General features: G+C 55.2%; 2 protein-coding genes across 4 annotated transcripts; one reads left to right on the top strand and one right to left on the bottom strand.

Moving 5' to 3' along the window:
- Positions 1–255: 255 nt before the first annotated feature.
- Positions 256–5285, top strand: NMRAL1 (NmrA like redox sensor 1). Its single transcript, XM_064153394.1, has 7 exons — positions 256–403; positions 615–680; positions 1091–1329; positions 2099–2348; positions 2763–2953; positions 3904–4115; positions 5072–5285. The coding sequence occupies exons 2-6, from the start codon at positions 641–643 to the stop codon at positions 4072–4074; spliced, it is 891 nt and encodes a 296-aa protein (XP_064009464.1). The 5' UTR covers positions 256–403; positions 615–640; the 3' UTR covers positions 4075–4115; positions 5072–5285.
- DNAJA3 (DnaJ heat shock protein family (Hsp40) member A3) lies at positions 4974–16946 on the bottom strand. Of its 3 annotated transcripts, XM_064153392.1 has the most exons (12): positions 16754–16946; positions 16419–16558; positions 15987–16070; positions 15300–15512; positions 13329–13481; positions 12645–12792; positions 11840–11904; positions 10841–10969; positions 10346–10461; positions 9120–9217; positions 6579–6695; positions 4974–5943 (listed from the first exon to the last, which is right to left on the bottom strand). In XM_064153392.1, exons 1-11 carry the CDS (start codon positions 16938–16940, stop codon positions 6592–6594), a joined length of 1437 nt encoding a protein of 478 aa, XP_064009462.1. In that variant the 5' UTR covers positions 16941–16946; the 3' UTR covers positions 4974–5943; positions 6579–6591. The 3 variants fall into 3 exon arrangements, with proteins under 3 accessions (XP_064009462.1, XP_064009463.1, XP_064009461.1); XM_064153393.1 differs by lacking the exon at positions 6579–6695; XM_064153391.1 differs by lacking the exons at positions 4974–5943; positions 6579–6695 and adding an exon at positions 7304–7762.
- Positions 16947–17368: the final 422 nt, after the last annotated feature.

Raw genomic sequence — 17368 nt, forward strand, 5'->3', positions numbered from 1 at the left:
CTGACAAAAGGCAGCAGGGGATCAGCCTGGGCCCGCCACAGCGGCCGGCGGGGCCGGGACCGGGCGTGCAGGTAGAGGTTGGTGACTGCTTAGGAACTGCTGGGTGGGCGGGGCGGGGCAGCGTGATGGACAGGCACGCCCCGCCCAGGCGCACGTAAAAGAGCGGCCTCGGGGCGGGGCGGGAGGCAGAGCGCGGTGCTGAGCGGCGTCGAGGCGAGGAGAGCGGCGCTGAGCGGCGTCCCGTCGAGGCGAGGCGAGGCGAGCGGCGCTGAGCGGCGTCCCGGCGAGGCGAGGCGAGCGGCGCTGAGCGGCGTCCCGTCGAAGCGAGGCGAGCGGCGCTGAGCGGCGCGCAGTCGTGTCCGGCCGAACTAAGGCGACTGGAACCGCGCAGAGCCGAACCGTGGTGAGTGGACCCGTGACACCGCTGGCCCTTCGGAGGGGTCTGTCCCTGGTCTCTGCTCGACGGCTGCATGGCTGTATCGGGCCCCTTGAGCTGTCCGTGCCCGGCCCCCCCGCCCCCCGTCTCGGCTCGTGGCCGGGGAAGCCCTCTTGAGCTGGGCTGCGCCACGGCGGAGCCAGGCCCTGCCTGACTTCTGTGCTTCTCGCTTTGGCAGAGCCCCGGGACCGCCCGCGCTGCCTCATGGCTGCCAAAAAACTGATCGTGGTGTTCGGGGCAACCGGTGAGTGCCCGGGGCAAGGCCCGGCCCGTTGCCCACGGGGCCGCCGACCCTCCCAGAGCCCCCCGGGGCTGCCGGGCTCCGGCGCAGGCCTGTAGGAAGGGTCAGGGTCGGGCCGGGCAGTGCCCGAACTTGGGGAGAGGGGATTGGGATGCCCGCAGAGAAGGGCAGGGCCATCGATGGCTTCCAGAGCAGCCGGGCTCTGGGCAGCTGTGGGCACTCAGCAGGGCTGGAAGGCGCCCGCCTGGCAGGAGCAGCAGCACGGGGAAGGGGCGGTTGGGAGGATGGGGTGGAGAGACTTGGTCCTTGTGCCACGGTGCAGGGTCAGACAGCTCCACCTCGCAGCCTCAGCTCCCTTCATCAGCACAGCCCCGTGTGGAGCACAGGCTCTGAACAGAGCTCTGCACCCACAGGAGCTCAGGGGGGCTCCGTGGCCCAGGCCCTGCTGGAAGATGGGACCTTCAGGGTCCGGGCAGTAACGAGGAGCCCCATGAAGGAGGAGGCCAAGGCGCTGAAGCAGAAGGGAGCGGAGGTGGTGAAGGCAGATCAGGATGACATCCCATCGCTGGAGCTGGCCTTGGCAGGTGCTTATGGAGCCTTCATTCTAACCAACTTCTGGGAGCACTGCAGCAAAGAGAAGGAAATCACACAGGTACCAGAGCTTCTTTAGGTGGGAATATGTGGCCTGGGCACGGGGGATGGAGGGACAGCTCTGTGGTGCTTGGTGTCATGGGGACAGCTCCTGGTGAAGCCCTGACAGGTCAAGTGGCCAGTCGAGAAAGGCCCTGAGGCCTTGCAAACAAACCAGGTCCCAGTTCAAAGTGAAAATGTGTTCCTTGTTCTCTCACAGGTGTGCGGCTCTAGGATCTGGTGCCTCAGGGAGCTGTTAAGTGCCATGAGCCTTGGTACGGCAGAGAGCACTGCCCTGGAGTCAGAGTAGCACAAGTGGGAGGACTTGGCCCTGCAGAGCCTCCCCAGGCTTCCCAGTCCTGCAGCTTTTTGCTTGAAGCTCTGGGCCAAAACGTGCTGTGGTGTCAGGAATCACAAGGGTAGTGTTTACCAGATTTCCCAGGGTGGTGTAGTGGCCACACCTGGATGGCAGCAGGCAAAGCTAAGATAGATTAGGGCAGATATATTGGTCCCTGCAGATGTTTAGGGCTGGCATTTGCGGGTTTGACGAGGAGCTGGCAGCAAAGCTGGAGGCTGTGTGGTCTTTGTAGTGTAGGATAGTGTAAGGAAGAGGACTCGGCTCCCTCTGGGCTGTGTCTGCTTAGGCCTGGTTCCAGCTGAGGGCTCAGTGCCAGAGGAGCTTGCTCAGCTGCTGCGTGCTGGATCATGCACTCCTGCCCAGTGCAGTGAAGGGGAGGGTGCTGGGGTGGTGAGAGCCCCTCCTTGTGTCCCATGCTTCACCCTTTGCCCAGGGGAAGTGTCTTGCCGACCTGTCAAAGCGCCTGGGTCTGCACCATGTTGTGTACAGCGGCCTGGAGAACGTGAAGCAGCTGACAGGGGGCAAGCTGGAGGTGCCCCACTTTGATGGCAAAGGTGAGGTGCAGGAATACTTCCAGAAGATTGGCGTTCCCACCACGACCATCCGACTGCCCTTCTACTTTGAGAACTTCCTCTCATTCTTCAAGCCGCAGAAGGCTGCTCAGGGAGATACTTTTGTCCTAGGTAAGAGGGGGCCTCTTGCTTTCCAGGTAGTTCTCACCTGCTCCCACTGTGCAGAGGTTCACTGAGGTGTGGAGGAAAGAGCAGGGCTGCAGACTGGTGGGGGTAAGAGGCCTGTGCCAGCTTGGCCACAGTGCAGCTACATTATGGTCCTTCAGACCTCTGGTGGCCTGCAAGAAATAAATGAGATCCTGGTCCTCTTTCTGGTGCTGAGGGCTGCTCTGCAGATCCCAGAGTGCCTCTGGGCACCCCATTTGCAGGGAGTTGGGATGCTGCAGGTCAGAGGTGGGGCTGCAGATGTGCCAGTGTAGCAGGTGCCCCAGGCTCTTCCTCACCTTGTGTTGAGAGGCTGGATGCTGGAAGCTGCTGCTGCTGTGCTTCTCACTGGGCTGACCTGAACCAATCTCTCCCATGCAGCACTGCCCACGGGGGACGTCCCCATGGATGGGATGTCGGTGAAGGACCTTGGGCCCATTGTGCTTTCCCTGCTGAAGGCCCCAGAGCAGTACGTAGGCCAGGTGATCGGGCTGAGCACCGGCAAGCTCACCGCGGCACAGTACGCCGCAGTCCTCTCCCAGCACACGGGCAAGACGGTGGAAGCCAGCAAGGTAGGCAGCGTCCCCTGGGTGTTGTGAGGTTCTGATGTGGCACTACCACCGCTTTGTTAGTATTGTCACTGGGAGAACTCGTGCCTCTGGCAAGTGCAGGTGTGTCTGGGCAGGTCTGTGCCTGACTCTGAGGGGTACCTGAAGCAGGAGGACTCCAGAAGAGCACCAGACCGTCACTGGGTAGGGCTGAGGAGCTGCAAAACAGGTCTCGGCTTCACGCCCCACCCTGAGGGCTTTGCTGTGTCACCATTACAGTGCTACTGCTTTGTGCCCCAGGACTTCCTTATTGTTTCTTGTTTGGGTTTTGGCTATGCTGCTCCCCTGGGGCAGCTGATACCGCTGCTGAGTGTTGCCGTGGCTTGCTGGAGAGCTCTGGGAACAAAGCACATCTCAGGAGAACCAAAGCACCTCCAATGCTCTCCGCAGGATGTGCTCTCCCAGAGACAAACAAGAGGCTCTTTTCCCTGAGCTCCAGCATAGTGCACAAGCAGAGAGATCCACACTTTGATTCAGGCAGAAGGGTGGATGCTGGAGCAGCCTGGGTTGCTCTGGCTCTTCAGAGCTTTTCCAGCCTGTTTCTAGAACCCCTCAGCCACATCTTGTGCCCTGCTGTAGGGAAAGGCTCCCTCATAGCTGCTCTAGTCTGGGGAGAGCAGGGTGCATGCTCGAGCCTGTAACCAGGCCAGCTGTGCATCGGAGCCAGGTGCTGGTCCAAGGCAAGCTAGGCTCTTGTCTGCCAGGCAGGGCTGCAGAGTGCTCAATGGCACTGCCCTGCCTTGGCTGTGGCTTCAGGGCAGGACTGGCTCAGGAGAGAGACAGAACAACCTCCTCAGCATCTGTGTGGCATGATTTCCACACCACCAGCTTGATGCCTTCTCACTGCACCTGGAGAACAGCCTCAGCAGTCTCTCCCCATGGGAAGTTTATCACCCAAAGCCTTTTTTTTGCAGGTGTCACCAGAGGAGTATGCAAGCCCTGACTGCCCAGGGAGCAATGAGCTGAGCGCCATGTTCCGCTTCTATGCTCTGAAGCCAGACCGCAACGTGGCCCTGACCATGAAACTCAACCCCAAGGCCCGCACCTTCTCCCAGTGGGTGGTGGACAACAAGGCTGCCCTCTGAGCCTCCCCTCCCTCTTCCTCCCAAGCCTCTGCTGCACCCAGGTGAGCTGTGCCAAGCCCCACTGCTGGTGACGGTCTGACCATGACAGTGCACCAGTGGCCTGGTTGAGACTAGGCCAGCACTAGAACAAGGGCAACAGAGCTTGTACAGGTGCAGGCAGGTGGGAGCTCTACCTTCACACCTCCTTCAGGCAGGTGTTTGGCAATTCTGGGTTTTTGCATGCCATAGGCTAATGGTGGAGACTTGTTTTCTAGGATCACCTTTCCGAGGCAGCTCTGAGCCTGCAGCACCACTGTGTTGGGGTAGATGCTGGGTACTCGTAGGCCCCAAAATGCAGGGCCTTGTGTGCAGACACCTGTGGACATTCCACGATGAGTGCAGGCTCCTAGGAAAACAGAAACACTAAAGCTCTCCTGTGGGCCAGTTCCAGGCACTACAGCAGATCCAGCAGGCAGAGCAGTATGCCTGGAAATGCAGCACATGGGAACCGTGCAGAGGCTTCTGTGCTGTGGAAAGTGAAAACTCAGCCTAATCCAGTCAGGGCTGGCCTGTCCTTTGCCTCCAAGAGCTACATTCAGTTGCTGCCCTGTGAGTTATGCCTTTGCAAGACTGTTGCAAGCCGGCAGGGCTTGGGCTAAGAGGGACCTTAAAGATCATTTAGTCTAGGGACACTTTCCACTAGACCAGGTTGCTCCAAGTTTAGGATTTAGGACTTGCTTATAAAGCTCCTTCCACACACCATGCTTAAGGGTTTGCCCTGGTGTTTGGCAGTCTGTGCTTAATGTCTACCAGAGAGGCTCAGGACATGTAGCCCTCTCCTCATCCCACAGCAGACCTTTGTTCCTGCCACGGGGACGGGGGTGGGACAGGGTGTGACAGACAAGGCAGGGAGGCACAGCAGGTGTTAAATATCTTTATGAAGTCAATCTTATTTACATGGATACAGAGTCACTTTACAGACAGATTTAATCAGGAGGCAATGTGTGCTTTATTTCAGCAAATCAGGAAGGGCAAGCCTAGAGCAGCTCCTGCTTTCCCTGGTCGGGCTGGTGGGACCTGCACAGAAGCACTAACAGCAGCAGAGGCTGCAGGAACCACAAACACACTCACTGGCTGGAAGGAGCCAGCCACTTCTATCTCACACATGTATCTTTGACCAATCCTTTATGCTATGGGTGTTGTACTAAGGTAATAAAAGACTTTGTCCCAAACTGGCACAGGGCTTGGTGATGATCTTCTACCCACTCAGAAGCGACAACAGCAGCTGTGTGGTAACTTTAAATTAGTTAAGTCGGGGGGGGGGGGAGGGCAGGCAAACCTGAGGCAAAGCACAGCTTTAGGGGCTGCTCTCTGCAGAGACTCAGGAGGACTACAGCCTAGTGCTGGGCTTGGATGAGTCCCAGCCCCAGGGAGACCTCCCACCCACCAGTATCCTGGAGAAGGGCACTGGTGGCACAGTGACCCAGCACATCTACATTCAGAAGGGCACCTGAGCAAGGAGCAGGCAGTGCCAGGAAGGACTCCACACAGCAAACTGCTCTGGGCCCGTTTTATTTCACACAACTCCCCTCCCCCCCGGGCTTTTGACTCTAAAGAACATTTCAACGTTTACCAAATAAATCTTCCAGCAGCAGCAGCCTCGAAAGAGCCACACTCTTGCCATTCTCCTTTGTTACCATCTCCTAGGTTGTGGGTGGGTTTGGTAGGGTGGTGCTGGCTGGTGCCTCAGTGCCTTTAGCCTCTCCAGCAGGACTCTCACGCTGCTGCTGCCTGATGTCCTTTGCTCTCCAGAGCCTGCTGCCAGAAAGGTTCACTCCGGGCTGCACAGACGAGCTGCTGCTGGCTCTTAGTTTCCAGTAGACCGCTTCCCTGTGGTTGAAGCAAGCAAGAAGTTTTCCTGTTTCCTGACAGAACTGGCCTAAGAGAGCACCTCCTCTGCCACACTGGCAGTCACGCAGCATAGGCAAGCTGGGAGTCTCTGCAAGCCAGGACGCCAGTGACTGCCTGCAGCCCTCACTCACAGCAGCCTACACCAACTAAATGGCACCCTGAAGGAGCACACCATGCTCGTTCCTGTGACAGGGGCTTTGCTGAGCTTTACTGATTCCCTCATGGTGCTTTAAGACTGTGGTGGGGACAAGTCCAGTCTGAGGGTACCAGCATCAGAGGCTCTGTGCTGGCAGAACTGCCCTGTCCCAGCTTTACCGGCCAAGAGAAATGCCCTCAAGTGCCTTGAATCTGGCAGAGACGGAGTGAACAAGGAAGGGGAGGCCAGCAACCACTCAGAAGATTGGTCCAGCACTCTTCTAGCCTGCACCTCTGCAGTTCAGTCCCTGGTGCTTTGCTGCAGGTCCCAGGAGACAGCTAGAGCTTTTCACAGCAAGGCTGGAAGGCCTGAGGCTGAGAAGCGATGCTCTGCTTTTGTGCTGCTTCTACCTCCCAAGAAGTGCAAATTGTGCCCAGCATGGGGGAAAGACGACAAAAAAAGACAAGAGGCCTCCTACCTCGGATGGGGTGTCAGGAGCTAAACATTTTCTTAAGTTTGGAGAGGAATCCCTCCTTGTTCTCCTCAGCCTCAGGCCTATCCCCGCCTGCGCCAGCACTAGCCTTGGCCCTTCCACCTGAACACAAACAGCAAAGGGCTGCAGTCAGACACACCTTCCACTGGTAACAGCATCCCTGGCCAGCTGACAGGGTCAGTTTAGAATCAGTCAGGGTTGGAAGGGACCACAAGGATCATCTAGTTCCAACCCCCCCTGCCATGGGCAGGGACACCCCGCTCTAGATCAAGCTGGCCAGAGCCTCAGCCAGCTTGGCCTTAAACACCTCCAGGGACAGGGCCTCAACCACCTCCCTGGGCAACCCATTCCAGGCTCTCACCACACTCATGGTGAAAAACTTCCTCCTCACGTCCACCCTGAACCTACCCATCTCCAGCTTCACTCCATTCCCCCATGTCCTGTCAGTACCTGAGTTTAGATGGGGAACGGTCAGAGCAGCACTTTTTGCCTGCATCTGCCAGCAAGCCACAGTACTGGACTACTGGCCTGGGCCCAGAAATGGAAAAGGCAACCACAAACCCAGGTAATGCCCTTCCCTTCCCCTCTCCCCAGCCCTCCGACTGACCAGGGAATTCTTGTGCTGCACCATCGAGGCAGGGATCCTACAGGCTTTGGAAACAAGTGCTTGGAATTCAGCCTGACTAAAATGAAGTTGTCAGCTTGGCCACAGCCAGCCACGACTTCTCGCGACAGGAATGGTGTAGTGCTAGCCCCTGGAACAGTCTCTCCTCCTGTTTCACAGTGCTGCTGTGACCACAGAATGCATGCACTTGGAAGGGACCCTCCAAGGTGATCCTGGTCAACCCCCACGCAGTGAGAAAGGACATCTCCAATTAGATCAGGTTGCTCAGGGTGGCATCAAGTTTGACCTTGGATGCCTCCAGGGATGGGGCCTCAACCACATCTCTGGGCAGCCTGTTCCAGTATCTTGATCTGCGAGAGCAAAGCAGTATGGAACTGTGCCAGGAGCCTGATTCAGGGAATGGCAAAGAATGCAACAGTGTCAAGGAGAAAATTAGCTTGGGCTGGAATGAAAAAGACTCCCAAGTGCTTCAGATAAGGAATCTTTCTGGGCAGCAATGAGCAGAGTTTTCCTGCACAAACGGGTCCTGAGAAGTGGTTCGTCCCTGCAGAGGGACAGCAAGAACAAGGGAGACCTTTGATAATCTGCTTTTTCTCAGCAAACCATCAACAGCCAGCCCCCTGCGTGCTGCCCAAGCCCTCTGCACACATAGAGCACCGACTCCAGTCCTCCCCGTGCTGATAGGCAGGCTCAGACTGATGCAATGGTAGGAAATCCCAAGGCCTGAGGCAGGATCCGCCCCCATTCACGCAGGGCATTTCTGCTTCCAGAACAAGGACAGCTGCCAGCCACAGCCTGTCCCTGTGCCACACACAGCTGGTGCTGTTTCATCATCTGGAGATGATGCTGCTTCACACCTGGACTGTCTCTAAAAAGAAGTGTCTTTAAAAAGCTGGAATGAAAGTTTTGTGCTTGGAGCTCTCTCCCTAAAGCTGTCCTTTAGTGGTTATCCTCAGTGAAAAAGATACTGCTGTGTTATGGAGCAGAACACTGCTAAGTATTTGGTGGGTGCTGCCTTCCACTAAGCCAACTCCTGCCTATATTGCTCAGGCTTTGTCATGTGTGAGGACCTGAGTTCTTGGGATCTTTTACGAGCTTTGAAAGACTGTCACCTTTGCCTGGCTGTATGCAGTCATAATGCCCTTTCTGCTTTCAAGCACAGAGAGAAATCCAGCTGGCTATAAATTCACTGTTGCAATATGGACAGACTGAAAACGGCTTCCCAGCAGTGAAAGACAAAGCTCACTGTTCCACCATGTTTGACCTTTAGCTGCTACTGGTGCCAGGCACCTTGCCCCCAAAACCATGTAACTGCTGAATCAGAATTTCATCTGGAGCTGAGCAGACAGCTCTACAGAGCCCCCAGTGACCTCACACCCTCCATCACACAGGACACCGCTACTGGCTAGAGCCAACCCTTACCACCAGTGACCACTCCTACCCCAGGTTCCCCGTGTGCACAGAGCATGTCTGAGAGCAGCCCTGGCAGGAGCACTCCCCTTCAGAGTGACTCTCTCACTGTGGGCAGAGCCAGGACCGATCAGCTGTGGCCTGAGACACCTTCTCTTTTCTCTCTCTGCTACAAGTTACTCCCGGCGCAGGAGTAAATGCAGGGAGCAGAAGGCTTTCATCAGCACAGCAAGACCTGCCCCCAGCCTGTCAGCACCCCTACAACCTCAACACCCCTTCCATTCATGCAGGTTTGCCCAGCGAGTACTGGAGTGAGACTCTCTGGGCAGAGGCTGCCTCCTTGCTTTGTGCTGCAGCCTATTAACCTGACACTGTAACTACTTCCACGGCAGGCAGGTTGTGCTGCCAGACTGTCTCAAGGTGTCCCTGGCTCCCCCTTCTCCCCAGGAAGCCAGCTCCATCGGGAGGCAGAGCCAGTTCCCACCACTCACCCGATGCTGTGTTTGTGACCCCGTTCACTGTGCCGTCCACATCCGCCTCGTCCTCGGCGTAGCTCATCATTAAGGCTCTCTGGCGATCTGTCAGCCTCCTGCAGGTCCAAACAGAGGTGGTGGCTATGGGGCAGGTGTAACTACAAACCCTCTCAATCTTCTCCAGCAGCACACCAGCGGCAGCTACTGAATCACAGAATTGTTTAGGCTGGAAGTGATCTCAAAGATCATCCAGTTCCAACCCCCTGCCATAGGCAGGGCCACCTCCCACTAAAACAGGTTGCTCAGGGCCTCATCCAACCTGGCCTTGAACACCTCCAGGGAGGAAGCAGCCACAACCTCCAGGGAAACCTGTTCCAGTGTTTCACTACCCTCACTGTAAAGAACTTCTTCCTAACAGCCACTTTAAATCTCCCCTCTGCCAGTGCAAACTCATTACTCCTCATCCTGTCATTACAAGTCGTTGTCAATAGTCCCTCCCCAGCCCTCCTGTAGACTCCCTTCAGATACTGGAAGGCTACTACAAGGTTTCCTCGAAGCCTTCTCTTCTCCAGGCTGAAGAGCCCCAACTCTCATAGCCTGTCCTCACAGAAGATGTGTTCCAGCCCTCTGATCATCTTTGTGTCTGAAGCACAAGATCGATATGCCCAAAGTGTTCTTAAAATGGGCCAACCACAAAGCACAAATGCCAGTGCCAGAGGAGAGATACCAGCGAGTTCACCAACTGCAGTGAACACCAAAGTACTCAGAAGTGCTGAGAAGAGCTGTGTGGAGCTGCAGCAGGACACACATCTGGTGGGGAGAGCTCAGGAAACAAACTCTCTTAGTGAGGACAGCAACACAAGCTAAAAGGTTTCCTTCCCCACTGGAGCCAAGAGTGGCCAAGCAGTCTGAAAAGCAACACTCAAGGAGTTTGATTCCTTTAGGCCGGAGGTGTGAGAGCACAGAGGCGTTAAAACCTGGAACATTTAATTGACATCACCAGGCTCCAGGTGGAATCACCAACCACAAGGTAGAACCAGTCCTGTATGGACAGGGATCAGGATTTGCAGAGCTGGGCTGCCAAATGGAATCACCAAACGAAAACAAAGTCTGCTTTGCATTAGAATGAAAAGCAGAGTGAGAAACTGATGAGCTCCTAAAGAATGTCCACGAAGTCTTCCTGAACAGTGGGTTTTTTTGGAGAAGGTCAAGCTTTCAGGGACACTGCTGTTAGCTCTACTTACTGTGGAACTTTAATCTTGATGTGAATGTAGTGGTCTCCATAGCCATAACTGTTCACCCTGGGGATGCCTTTCCCACTCATTCGGATTTTCTGGTCTGGCTGAATACCAGGGGGTATCTGTCAGCACAGAGGGGTCACAGCTGTTACTCCTGGTTAACCATTTAGGTAGTAATTGCATGTCTAGCAAAATTAACTGCTTTTCCAGCAAGCTTCCGAGTAGGATGGCCAAGATAGTGTATCCACACATCTGAACACAATCAGAGTCAGGAAGGGTGGAAAAACTTTTGAAGGAGCAAGTGAAGAACTTTTCACAATCTGACCATGGGTTGGATTTGTCCAGCACCTCACCAATCCCCACACACCAGCAGGGCACAAACTCCCCACACTCAGTCCTGAAGAAGCCTGGATCGTAATGCTGGCAGACTTAGAAGCTTTGCAGCACCTCTACCACCCCACACAGATCTGTGCCCAAGCTCTTCCTCAGCATGGTACTCACTGTGATATTGATTGTCTCATACAAGCCTTGACACCTGGCTGTGCCTCCCAGAACAGCCTGTGCTATGGAAATGAGGAGGTCTGAGTGGATATCTGCTCCATTCCTTCTGAACACAGAACTTTTCTGAACCTAGAAGGCAAGCAGTTCCAACGAGAAGTCAGCACAGCACCACAACACTCTCCTGGTAAGCTGCTTTGAAAGTCCTCAGATGAAAACATATCAGAATTGTGTAGTCAGACCCTTTACTGCAGGGTTAGGAAGTGTTCAGTTTCGTAGGAAAACACAGATCCTGATCTAACCACAATTAGCCAGAGGCTCGGGAGGAGGTCTGCTCCCTGCCTCAGCAACTCCCCAAACCCTGCAGGTGCTGATGCTGCAGACAGAGGAGACACTGCCTTGCCCAGTACCTTGAGCAAGGGAAAGCCAGAAGGGGAGAGGGAGGCGAGCACCTTTGCAGCAATCTCATGAGCAAGAAGAGAAAAAAATCTTCCTGTTCCACAAAAAAAGCACTGAAAAAAAAATCTCCTTGACAGAGACTACAGTGACAGAAAGCCTAAAGAGGGCCTCAGCTACAGAACATGGCTAAGCAGCACTACATGTCTGTCTGCACAAGGACACCACATCAGCCAGCCTCTCATGGGCATTCCTGCAGCCCTCCCTGCTCCCACCTGGGTGAGCAGACGGCTCCTTCACCTTACCAAGGCAAAGACCCAAGGTATCAGCAGTCTACTCTGCCTTCTAATGCAGGCTGCTTAAGGGCCTCATCCTGAACAAGCAGCACAATTCTTGCCAAGTAGACTGACCCTTATACCACTCATTACAGTGATCATGTCCTGTAATGACCTCAGAAAGTTCAGGTGGATCATGTTCCCTCAGCTGTTCCAAGGGATAGCTCTTTCTTCCCACTCTATCCCCACTCACTCAGGCACCTCCCAGGCACTTGGGGAACAAGAAGCCAACTTCAATGGGGGGAAAGGCCAAGAACACAACAATACCTACCCTGAATGTAATGAAAATCTCCTTCCTCCCCACAGGCATCCGAACTGTCTGCCCATCCTCAACGCCTGCAGCCAGGAAAGAAAGAGGAAATGTCACCTTGCATTAGAATCCACTCGAGTACCCACAGCTCCTGCCGTCACCAAAAGGTGGCCACCACCACAGGACCTGCACATCCAGAGGCACAAGGCACAAGACCTAGCAGCAGGCAGCAGAGCAATGCTCTCCATAGGTGCTGTGGCCAAGGGAAGGATGACTTAGCACAGGTTCACACCTCTGAGGTGATCACTACGCCCCAAGCAGGCTCATTGCTTCAGTCCCTACAGAATTCTTTAGGGACATGGCTCATCCTAAGGGATACTGTGGCAGCCTTCACAAGCTGCAGGAAAAGGACAGGCTGTTCATGCAGGATGGTCTCAAAGAAGCAAGTCTTCAACCCCACCACTCATTTTATCCTCTCTGCTGAGGAAAAGCATCAGCACTAAGCCAAGCTGGGCTTTCCAGATTCCCACCCTCTCTCCAGGATTTAGCAAGGACAGATGAAAATCCAACACAACAAAACCTGGGAAGTTTCATTCTTCAAAAGCTGCTTAGAAGGCTCCATGTAAGAACTAGAACCTTAGCTCAGGAAGGGCAAAGCTGACATTCACACCAAAGGCCAGAAAGTTCCTGTCATTACTACCCCTACAATGGTCAAGCTCTCTCGTTCCCATGTGGCAGGACCCAACCATGGTTTGGAGGCTAGTGCCTTGCTGTAGGCCAAGTGGAAGTACATCATGATGGTTATTTAAGAGAGTGCAGCACTAACCAGCTGGCACAGGAACCATCACTGTCTTCCTCTGCTTGGTTTGCCCTGTTCCTCGGCACACTACACACGGCGTGGTTATGATGGAGCCGCGACCGCCGCACCGCCGGCACGTCGACCGCATCACGAAAGGGCCGGTGTTTATGGTCTCCTGGGGAGGAAAACATAGGCCGTGGACACACTGACTGTGAGGTGGTGCCTTACACTGCCCCAGAGCACTGTCAGGGACTGGCCCAGCACAACTGAGTCCTTCTAATGGCACACAGAACCCAAGAGGACAGAGATACCTCTCAGCAAGACACAGAGCAGAACTCTGGCTCAGAAATTGAGAGGATGCTGTTGCCAAGAAGCTGGACCAAATCTGACTTCCACCACATTCCACTTTCCACCAAGAACCAGTACTACTGTGAGTCTTGTGGGAAGGGAAACACCACTTTCTATCTCTAGGCTTTACTGTGATAGGACACCACCAGCTGATCAGGTCTGAAGGGCAGTGCTTTTAGCTGGGCAGGGCACTACTGCAATACAAAGAAAATCTTCCTCGTGCCTACTAACATCAAGCCCAGGCTGACTTGGTGTCACCCAGCACAGGCTGATAACTGTAGTGCTAGTTTATCCCTGTGGAAGGGCCCAACTGGCCCAAATAAGACAAAGTACAGCAGGACCTGTGCCTTTAAAGGCACTTACCATGCCAGTGCCATTGCAGTAGTGACAGCGCTGTGACTTGGTGCCAGGTTCATGTCCTTTACCATGGCATCGCTCACAGGAGTCGTTGATGTTCACCACAATCTCTTTGTTGACACCTTTTGCAGCTTGGGTAAATGTCAGTTCCATGATGTACTGCAGAGGAAACAAGAATGAGGATCTGAAGTGGATATATGACAGTGTCTTAAGCAGACTGGTTTAGCCCAACATCACAGAATCCCAGCATGGTGCATCTGGAGATCATCCAGTCCAACCACCCTGCTAAAGCAGGGCACCCACAGCAGCTTGCCCAGGATCACCATGGCCAGGTGGGTGTGGGATCTCTCCAGACTTCACAATCTCTCTGGGCAGGCTGCTCCAGGGCTCCAGCACCCTCACACCAAACAAGTTTCTCCTCCTGTTCAGAGGGAACCTCCTGGGCTCCAGTTTGTGCACACTGCCCCTTGTCCCATCACTGGGCACCACTGACAAGAGTCTAGCCTCAGCCTCTTGTCCCCCAGCCTTTAGCTCTTGCTGAGCACTGATCAGATCCCCTATGAGGCTGCTCTTCTCCAGGTTCGACAGCCCCAGAGCTCTCAGCCTTTCCTCCTCAGAGATGCTTCCAGGCACCTCAGCATCTTCATAGCCTGCACTGTGGACTCTCTCCACTAAGTCCCTGTCTCTCTTCAACTGGGCAGCCCAGAACTGGACCCAGGCCTCCAGCTGTGGCCCTACTGGGGCAGAGCAGAATGGGAGGAGAACCTCCCTTGACCTGCTAGTCACACTCTTCTTCGTGCACTCATCAAGAAATGCTTCAAATACACCCGAGGGGAAAAAAAGGAATGGATGCACAACCCACTCTTGCTCAAGGAGGCAATGACCTGTCCTGTATAAGTAAAAAATGAGTACAGAAGGATGGCAGACATTACAAGAATGATGACTAAATCAATCTGAACAGCAACTGCAGCAGAATTCAGATTTTAAATTAGCAAAGAAAGGAGAAAAACAGAAGTGTGCTCCTGCTTTCAGGGAAACCCTTTCTATTTCTAAAAGCTTTAACAGGAAGGCAGCAGCAGGTGGGGGAGAAGCTGTCAGTCCCAATGATGTACCTGCTTTTCCTCAATAAAGCCTTCATTTACCAAGGCAGCCACCAGTAAAGGTGACTGCACAGAACTCTGTAACCAAAAGGCCATTTTCAGTAAAGCCAGAAGCACCATATCCCAAGCGGGGTTCTGAAGGCAGCATAGGAACCAGCACTGTCAATAGCCACAGGAGCTTTTAGCTGCAGTGCAAAAGAACACTACACTTGTTTTATTATGGGCTCCACTGCAAAATGAAGCAAATTAAGTTGCAACATGAAGCCAATTAAGCTGCAAAACCTAAGGCTGGAAGGCTCAGTTTATGGCTCAAAGGTGTGCTGTGGTTTGTAGTATTACAGATCAAAGCAGGCCCATGTAGATGGGCATACAGCAGAAAAGGTGACTGCAAGCCTGGAAGCGTGGGGCAGGACCAGCTGCTGTCAGTAAACACCACCAGAAACAGCTGAAGCACAGAAGAATATTCTATCTGAAGGAGTGGAGAATGTAGCTACACAGCTCACCAATCATATAGAACCACAAAATCATGGAACTGTTTTGGCTGGAAAAGCCCTCTAAGATGAGAAAGTCCAATCACTGACCCAACATCAGCTTTCCCCTTAAACTATATCCCAAAGTGCCATGGCCACATGTTCTTGGAACATCCTCTTGCAGGCACGATTTGAGGCCATTTCCTCTCGCTCGATTGCTTGATCCTAGGGAGCAGTAATTCTCCTACCTGCACAACAGGACACTCACGTTCTGATGCTTCCAGAAGCAAATCCTTTGCTTCAGCTGCCTCCTGGAGTGGTCTGTGACAGGCCACTATCCCTCTCCATCTTTTCTCTTTCATTTCTCACTTTCAGCCCACTACCTGGAAAATAAACACATTTCTTACCTCCTGAGGCTGGTCAAAGACATTCTGAAAATCGCCAAAAGAGGATCCTGAGAACTCTCCAAAGATCTTCTTGAACAGCTCCTCTGGGTCGATGGAGGGACCACTGCTCCAGTACTGCTGCCCAGCACCAGTGCCAGAGCCAGTTGCGCCAGCCTCGAAACTCGCTGTGCCGTACGCGTCGTACTGCTTCCGCTTCACCTCATCACTTAGCACCTTCGAGGCAAAACAGTAGTGCCATCAGTACAAATATGGATCCCTGGATGCCCAGGAACTGGGCAGCCTGTGTCTGTCACCCATCTCTCAGAACTCTGGGCTCCTGGCATGACCAGAACAAGCCCATATTCTCCAGCCTTCCTACCACCGTCAGCTCTGAGCAGCATTTGAATTACTGAAAAGCTGCTGCTGCTCCGATACCTCTCAGCTCACCGTGAGGAAAACAACATCTCACCAGTTTACAACTTACACCAGTCACTCCCTGCTGGGAGAGAGCACAAACTGCAAAAGCCCAAAACACATCCAGCTAAACCAGATACTGGGGGTAGATCATTTTCTGCAGACAGAAACACTCACGCCCAAGCCATCACAAGACAGGCACGGTCTCACAAGCAATGCACACAAGACATGTTTCCCCCCATACACGCTCCAATCCTGCCTCCTTCTTCATGACAATACGATCCTGCACATTACCTCGTAGGCTTCTGCCAGCTGGGAGAACTTCTCTTTAGCTTTAGGGTCATCCTTGTTTGTATCAGGGTGGTACTTCTTTGCCAGCTACACAACAAAACCCAAACTATTAGAGACAGAGATAATTTCCTTTAGCGTACCTCAGGTGTCGGGCAGAGCCTGACATCTCATCATCTTTATTTTAGGGAGCTGAAGGCCAATGTGAGGAATCACAGCAACCCCAGGGCCTTCTGCAGGGAGGCCTGAGAGGAGGCCCAGGCAAGCCACGCTTTTGAGGAGATCCCAGCCCACGTGCTGAGACTTTCCACCGCCCCCTCCCCTTGTCTCCAGAGCAATGCGGTCCCGGGGGGGCTTCAAACCCTGCACAAGAGAAGCTGCAGGCCCCGGCCCTCGGCCTCCCGTCCCCCGCGACCGGCTCCCCGCGGCCGCACGTGCCTGGTAGTAGGCCTTCTTGATCTCCTTCTGCGTGGCGGTGCGGGGCACTCCGAGCACCTGGTAATAGTCCTCCTTGGACCGGGCCCCGGCGCTGCTGTGAAAGGAGGAGGCAGCGGCGGCGGCGGCAGCGCGCTTCGTACCTGCGGGAGAGGAAGGCAGAGGAGCCGCTGTGAGGGCAGAGCAGCGGTGACGGCCGGGCCACCGCCGCCAAGGGCGGGAGGAGGGACAAGACTGGTGGAAGGCGACTGTTCCCCATCCAGCCCCGTCACACCAGCCCGCGGCTGGCCACGGCCCGCCCCAGCCCGCCGCCGCCGCCTCCTCCTTTCCCAGCTCACCCGCCGCGCAGAGCCCGGCGCAGAGCGGCAGGAGGCGGCGGGCGGCGGTGGCGCGGTGCGGCGGCGGGAGGCTGAGCCCACGGACGAGCCAGACGAGCGGCAGCCGCCTCTCCCCAGGCCCGCGGCTCCGGGCAGCGGCGACGGCAGCGGCCGCCCCGAGCCAGCGCGCCGAGCTGCCGGCTGCCATCTTGGTCCGCGGCCAGCGCTGCGCATGTGCGGCGCTGCGGGCGGAGCGGGGGGCGCGGTGCGCATGCGCAATGCCGGCACCGCGCCCCAAGGCTGCCCATGCGCGGCGCGGCGCGGCGGGAGGGGTTGGCTGGGTCCGTGCTGAGCGGAGAGCTTGGTGTGGTCCTCGGCAGCTGCTTGCGGTGCAGCCGAGCCCCGCGACACTTGTCTCCAGAGGGGATACGGCAGCCGGACCTTGGCTTTGCAGCGGGATCGGTGGTTCCATGGGGTATTCTGAGGGCTATTCTCCTGCCTCGGTGCGGGAATTGTGGCTGGAAAGCTGTACTCGGGTGGCCACGGAGGCCACCGGCATCCTGCCTCGGATCTGCAATAATGTGGCCAGCCGGACCTGGGCAGGGACCGTTCCCCTGTACTCAGCACTGGTGAGGC

The sequence above is a fragment of the Pogoniulus pusillus genome, chromosome 13 (assembly GCF_015220805.1).
Source record: "Pogoniulus pusillus isolate bPogPus1 chromosome 13, bPogPus1.pri, whole genome shotgun sequence".
Classification (NCBI taxonomy): domain Eukaryota; kingdom Metazoa; phylum Chordata; class Aves; order Piciformes; family Lybiidae; genus Pogoniulus; species Pogoniulus pusillus.

Coding starts and splice junctions, on each gene's coding strand:
- NMRAL1 (XM_064153394.1), top strand. CDS start 641: ATGGCTGCCAAAAAACTGATCGTGGTGTTCGGGGCAACCG. Junction 681..1,090: donor CGTGGTGTTCGGGGCAACCG/GTGAGTGCCCGG, acceptor CTGCACCCACAG/GAGCTCAGGGGGGCTCCGTG. Junction 1,330..2,098: donor AAGAGAAGGAAATCACACAG/GTACCAGAGCTT, acceptor CCCTTTGCCCAG/GGGAAGTGTCTTGCCGACCT.
- DNAJA3 (XM_064153391.1), bottom strand. CDS start 16,940: ATGGCAGCCGGCAGCTCGGCGCGCTGGCTCGGGGCGGCCGCTGCCGTC. Junction 16,559..16,753: donor CGCCGGGCTCTGCGCGGCGG/GTGAGCTGGGAA, acceptor CCTCTCCCGCAG/GTACGAAGCGCGCTGCCGCC. Junction 10,970..11,839: donor AGATTTTCATTACATTCAGG/GTAGGTATTGTT, acceptor CTTGCCTTCTAG/GTTCAGAAAAGTTCTGTGTT.